Raw genomic sequence first — 7,239 nt, forward strand, 5'->3', positions numbered from 1 at the left:
CAATAATAAAGTTTTATTTAGTACAAAAGAAGTCAAATAAAACGATATTTAATGGAAAACTTTCCGCCGTCTCCCTTATGATCACTGCTTAACCTACATTACCTTGCGTTAAAATAAAATCGTGGATATTTATTATTCAGCATAATTTATTGTGCCAGTAATCAAGGTACATCGCTGCGTATAAGGCGCTTCGAGCAAACGATGGTCATTGGAGCCAAAGCCAAGGTTTTTAAATAGCGACCACGAGCCAGTAGATGTAGGGTGGGCACCCTATTTGGTGGACCAATGATGTAATTAAGGTCCCGGGAAGTCGTTGCATGTAGGCAACGCAAGCCTAATTATCGTGGCGGTTTGAGAGTGAGGGGGGTATGCCTTGCCGTCTATCGACTGAAAAGAAAAAGAAGATAAAGAATCAAGGTAATTATTTTACCTTGTTAATTCAGTAATATTAACAAATAATTCTCCAATAACATTTATGTTCTTGATAGTACAAATTTTTCATTTATAAACTAAAGAGAATGTAGCATATCCACAAATCTAATCAAAGTAGTCGTCAGTATGGACGAAACGATTCAAAGTTTTCATAGAGTTCTGGGTTTACTGGGAGTATCTTTTTTCTCTAAAGTCGATAAACCATCTAAGCAATGGTTGTTTTTTCAGATTTTCAATTTCTTCATCGGATTTTTGGCGTTTTTGTCCACATCGGCGTTTGTGATTGTCCATTCTGGCAATCTGCTTTTGTTTATACAAGGCGGTTGTATTTGGACGACTGGAGTAATCATGTTTATTTCATTGGGTCTTTGCTTGGTTTTTAGGAATAAATTTCGGATGTTTCTTAACGAGATGATTTTTAAAGACGGCATGGTAGATATGCCTTTTATTAAATACGTTCTAGAAAATGAAAATAGTGGAGCTTTAAAGGAATTGAAGGTACTCGTGAGAAACTCTCAGAAGAATTTATTGCGTTTCACGAGAATATTAATAAAGACGTATGTTGCAAGTGTGTGGCTGTGTGCCACGCTTTACATGTGCGGTCCAATTTATCAGATGATAATGCTGAATGATAGTTCTTTGCGCTTATTAGGTTAGTATTTCACTAGTGTGATGTGACAATTTTTCTGTTTCTTTATTTCTATTATTCTATTATTCGTAAGAATTTTATATAAATATATTATGAATATATTATCTTAGCTTAAAATTCATCATGAGTTAATATTTTTATTTGTAGAAAATAATAGTTTCATTTCGCTTTAATTTTTTTGAAAAATATAGTCTTCTAAAGGAAGCTATAAAGTTTTCAATCGTTTAATTTTGATAATGATGAAATATGAAACAATTTTTCGTGAACTTATTGATATGAACTGTGGGACTTTTATAAAACAAGCGCTAGCTTCTGCACATTTTTGTAATATAAAATTTTGTGAAAAGACACTTCATCTGTACAACACCTATATATTATTCTCCTTAATCTCATCATAGCGACTAATAGAGTTTTAGTTCGTTTTTCTAAAGTACCTCAAAACACAACGTTTAATACATCGAGTAACTGTTCAAAACTGGTTTGAAGCGGCCTACTCGTATGTCAAGTGACTTCCACGATATTAACAAAACGGCAATTCGTTATGATGGTAAAAATAAATTTACTTACAAGTGGCACATTAGACTGTAAAGCTAGAAAATTAATGAACATAGATACTTTAAGATACCCTAATGTTTTTTTTTTCTATCAGGAGCTACTTTGAAGCAAAATACAGTTATGTATGTGTATTATGGCTCCGTGGCCTAAACAGGTCTTACGGCACCTCTCGATGCTCTCAAAGGAGTCTCCGTTCATAATTAATCTAAAGAGATATAGAACAAGCGCCTCATGCTCTGCCATTCAAACAGTGAAGCTATACAAGGCAAAGTGTGAATAGCCTTTATACATAATAAATAAAATAAAAATTTAAGGTGCAAGGCAGTACGTTTGTTGGCCTTTAGTTACATTTGCCAGATCCAACCAGGAAACTATTATCTTCGGCTTATTTGGTCGGCACCGACCAATATTCAGTATTCCTATCAAACAATATGAGCGGTCGAAAGATGCTAGATGCAGGCCGCTTTCAAACTTACAGTCCTTCGGGTAAAACTTTGAATATGATGAATATGTTTGATGACTTCAATGCAAAATCACTTGGTGATTAAATAAACTTTAAATAATTTTATTTCTCTATGTAATTGAAATTTTAATTGTTGTTGCAGCGTTTGATATGTGGTTCCCGTGGAGTTTTGACAACTTTTATGTTTACGTGGCATCATTTTTATTTCACTTCTACTGTTGTTTCTTATGTTGTATATGTAAGTCAAATATTACGTACATTATAAAAACATTTGCGATTTTTTTTCTTTAACTGTTGAACACATAAGTGACTTGTAAATTACCACTTAAAATTAATACAATAGCATAAGTTCAACATAGTTTTTAACTTTTTGATTATCCTCTTACACTGCTTTATTTTTCCAGCTTTTCCTGGATTGCAATGTACAATAATCCTCTTGGTTAGTCAACCGATTCGTCAGTTGCGAATAATTACTTTTATTCTGCAAAATTTGAACGAAATATCGAAGCAATTACAAGGAAATAATAAAGAGAATTGGCAGTATTGCGCGTCTCAAATCTTATCACAGTGTATCGAACATTACGTTAAAATAAAGAAGCAAGTATTTTTAAAATTGTGTAGGAAATTTTAATTATTTATATATTTGGAAGTTAAATGTTTTATTTCAGGTTTACAAACCGACTTAACGTAATTTGTCAGCCATTTTATTTGACGTTGATATTAGACTCAATAATGCTCGTGTGTATGTGTTCAGTGAAGATTGCAGTTGCCGTAAGTGAAATTAATAACACTTCTATAACACACCCGTCCAACTAAGATAATGATTTCTTTTAGAAATTACATTTGCTGTTTCATAAGTACTCCTCGCAGATAGAAATACATTCATTACAACGTACATTTAACATTTCGATTTATTTTATCTTATCTGAATATTTAAAAATTCTTCGATATATTCTAAATTTAAAAATAACGGCTTATTTTTTTAAATTAACACAAGTATGTTTGGTTATTAAAGATTTTTCCTGAAAGACCTAGGCAGCAGTTACTGTTAGAAAATTTATTACATACTTTTATACGTAGAGAAAAATTTTGACTGTTTTATTAACATCATCAACTTTGAAGCATAACCGTACTCATAGGGGCCCCATAGTTTCGTATCACTAGTGCACAAAAAAATAAGAATTCAAGAGAACGTGAGATTGATGTAAACTAAATTTAAACTGATCTTCACCACCGCTTTAACTGGAATAAATTCACGAGTTTTAAAGGCATCGTGAAATGGTAGCAACAAAAAAAAACAATTAGTTTTTTCATAAGTCTTGATTAATTAATTATATTTTGGCCTTCATTTTAGAGTAAATTTTCCTCTGATACAATGAAATACTTTATACACGGAATGGTCTTTACCCTTGTCGTGTTAATGTTTTGTTTATTGGGACAACAAGTGGAAAACAAGGTGAGTTTTGTAAAATTAATGTATTGAAATCACATTAATTATATAAACATTTCAAACAGCGGCACAAATATTTGACGATATAAACATAGCGGAAGAGTTTTAGGTTACTATCTTTTTGTTTTTGTATATAGTTATAGCTTGCTTCAAAAGCTAGATTTATTTCTTTTGGTGATTTTTTGTGGTGTTATTAATATTTATATACGTAAAAGATTTTTACCTATGTTCAGACTGGTCGCATATCTCTAGAGCCATAAGTCTTAGAGACTTGGTAGATAAATATCTATCGCCGAGTAGAGGTCAGCTAAGAGGCAGATTTTACGAAATTTCACCTGCAAGGGATTCAAGAGCATTCATTAAAGAATCATATTTTGCAACTATTGTTTGTTAAATATGTGCTAGAGTATTTTTATCGTATTTGTTTTATAGTTTTATGTATCTTATAAGCACGCGGAGCGAGTTGGGGACAGCTATTTTCGTATATATGTTGAAAGCAGCCATAACTTTTTTTTTGGTACGACTAATATTTAGTACATCCCGCATTCGGGGGACTCCGGCTCGAATTCGAGTGCCGGTCTGGCGTAAAAATTAGGGAGGAGTCAATAGCCTCCCTGATAAGCGGAATAGATAAAAACTCATTCATAGCCCTCTGCAAAACAATAATAACAAAAGAGGAAAGAATGAAAGATTGAACAGAGCAAAAGAGAAAGATAGAAGAACTGTAGCATGAAAGATAGATAATAGACCGAAAGAGACAATAAAGTACGGAAGAAGAGAAAGAAAATAAAAAACTATGTGAAAAAAATAAATTGCAAATAAAGTCCCTGTCCCACCATAAATAGGGGTACGAGAGGCCCCCAATAGCGCGGGTCATCAAAAAAAAATATTTAGTACATGAGCTTAGTTATAGACTTTAATAATTTTTATAAGTATAATTTTATGTTGAAATTACTATAAATTTTCAGTGTGAGAAATTGGAGTGGGCTATTACTGAAAAATGGTACCTGTTTGACAAAAACCATAAAACGAATGCTCTCATCTTCAGCATGGCTGTTGGCAAGGGAATGCCCATTTACATATTTGGTTCAACTGCACTGTCCTTACCAACATTTACTTGGGTATTTTTTTCATTTGTTTTTAAACATTTACTTTTTGCTTTTCGATTAACAACCGATTCTTTAATAGGATTATAAATGTGTACCCTTGCATTATACACTATCATCCGAAACAGATAAATAAAGAAAAAAAGTAACTAATGCATAAACACACTACAGCTTTATTCAGAGTTTTTCCACAATATCGAATGAGAAATAAAGAGAGACGTTTATTAAAGAAAACTTAATTGTCTAGCGAATTAGAACCTGAAGTGGCAGTAGCAATGCCACAGCACCCACAACTGATGGCCGCACTTTCTGGTCATTAGTCTTTTTGCAAGGTGTACCTCCTAATGTCCACCTATAAGGTGGATAGCTGAATTTACTTAGGTTGCGTATGACGCTGAATGCAGGCCGTCTAACAGGTCCTAATGGAAATATATTTGAAAGGCACATGTCTTTTAGAGAATATTCTATAATTGAAATTCTTATGATGAAATACAACCTGCACACAGTCTAAAAGAAGCATTAAAATGGCTTGTGTAATTGGCTATGTTTCTTTTTTTTTCCTCCTTTCTTGAATTCATATTTTTAGCTATATAACATTAATGATTAATAGTTTACTAGTTCAGAAGTAGGGACATATTAAGTTTATAAGTGATTGCTGTGCATATTTGTTTAGATAGTTTGACATATTTACATATATTATCCCGTATATATATATATATATATATATATATACGGGATAATATATGTAAATAAGTTATTTTTATTATTTATAATTTTTGCAAGTATTTGCTTGATACGATCATATTAAAAGATTAACGCAAAACTGAGGCCATTTTATTGCTATTACGGACTTCTTTTTAAAGACGTCAAAAAGTTTTGCGTGTAATTATCAATACAAGTACTATTTGTGTAAAAACTTTTTTACGTGTTTAGTTACTTTATTTATAAGTGAATAGAGAGGTATAATGGAGACTCAAAAATTAAAATACAGTCCATGCTATCTCCGTGAAGCTGCTCTTTGCGCTCATGATGGGCACGTATGAGAAACTGTATACAATCTCCTATGAAACGGCGTTGACTTCTTCTACAACGTTCTAGATCAATGAAAGGTGTAAAATAAAAATTTACTCTTTATTGAGAAAGGAATGTACTCAAATATTATACAATTTCAGTCAACGAATACGACGACCTAGATAATTAATGAAAAATAAATTAAATTATAGTGAATTTATGTAAGGTAAAAGTAGGCGCGAGAGTTATACAAATGAAATCTGTTTATAGCCTACTGATAGATTTATTGTTATGAAGTTTATCCCAGCTTTAGCACATTAGCTCTTTTCTGGAAAATGCTTCTAAAGCAGTATACGTAGAACCTAATATCCTGTACATGGTCCGCATGAAAAATCAATGAAAAGCTGTTCATTTCAGTACATAGAACCCCACTATAAAACATAGGCCTCCCCCAAAGATACCTTTGGAGGATATGCTATAATCGCTACACTTGGCAGACAGGTTAGCGATCGCAATGAGATATTATGTAACGCAAAGGACGTCGATGTCTATCGTCCGAAAATTTGTGCGTGGGCAGAGGCAGTATCGTATAATTAATTATTATATCTGGAATGGAACCCGCGACTTACGAAGTCTCGGTCCTCTACTGCTCGGCTACCGAAGCCTTTATCATGGAATGCTAAGAAGTGAAGAGAGCCTTTATAATCTTAAGTTTAATTAGGCATATATTGTTATAATGAAGTCTATCTTGCATTATATTTTCACTAACTTTCATCCAGTTACCTTCAAATATTGTTTATTTTCAGTTCATCAATACGGGAATGTCATTCTTTACATTGGTCATGTCAGTTTTAGATGGCTAGTAAAAGATATTAATATGGTAAAATTACGTATACAAAAGTCAGAATCGCAAGCTTTGTCTCTGTACCTTATACTGATTATAATTGATAAATAAATGCAGAATAGCAATAATTATCACGTTTTATTTTCTATGCCCATATTAGACATGGTAAGTGTATAAACTTATGGAATTATGTTGAAAATTTTTTTATAAATATTGAAGGAAGAGATAATGAAAAAACTTGGTTATTTATATTTATTTATATATTATCTTTATTTTGCACTTTACTGTACACCAAAATAACACTAATAATACACCTAAAAGGAAATGTAACAAAAATACGTGACAATTAAAACTAACATAATTTATACAGAAATACAACAGGCGGTCTTATCGCAATCGGTAAAACATGCAATAGATTTCAAATTATAAGACACTTTCAAATACATACATATTTATATACATATATACATCCATAATTGATATATATACGTAAATTAATTTTACATGGAGAGGTACCAGAAATCCAATTTGTGTTATTTGACCTAGTGAATAGCAAGCAAGCTTTTACTTCCTAACTGTGAGCTTTTCTACCAACAAGTGAGAACATGACAAAGTTGAATATATACATGTAAAAGAAAGAAGAAATATTATACTATTTTTTTACAAAAATTTGTACAAAATGTGTATCCAGATTTATCTAATTATACAAGTTTTCTTATAAATCTCGTG

The 7,239-nt window shown here is 31.9% G+C and overlaps 1 protein-coding gene across 1 annotated transcript; it reads left to right on the top strand.

Moving 5' to 3' along the window:
• The first annotated feature begins 558 nt into the window (after nucleotides 1-558).
• Nucleotides 559-6,529, top strand: LOC137924565 (odorant receptor 13a-like). The gene is made up of 7 exons (XM_068767956.1): nucleotides 559-1,084; nucleotides 2,242-2,337; nucleotides 2,504-2,696; nucleotides 2,768-2,870; nucleotides 3,454-3,555; nucleotides 4,518-4,670; nucleotides 6,473-6,529. Exons 1-7 carry the CDS (start codon nucleotides 559-561, stop codon nucleotides 6,527-6,529), a joined length of 1,230 nt encoding a protein of 409 aa, XP_068624057.1.
• Nucleotides 6,530-7,239: the final 710 nt, after the last annotated feature.

The sequence above is a fragment of the Battus philenor genome, unplaced genomic scaffold, assembly GCF_028537555.1.
Source record: "Battus philenor isolate CCGP_79_NKW_IND1 unplaced genomic scaffold, ilBatPhil1.0.hap1 SCAF_24, whole genome shotgun sequence".
In the NCBI taxonomy this organism is placed as follows: domain Eukaryota; kingdom Metazoa; phylum Arthropoda; class Insecta; order Lepidoptera; family Papilionidae; genus Battus; species Battus philenor.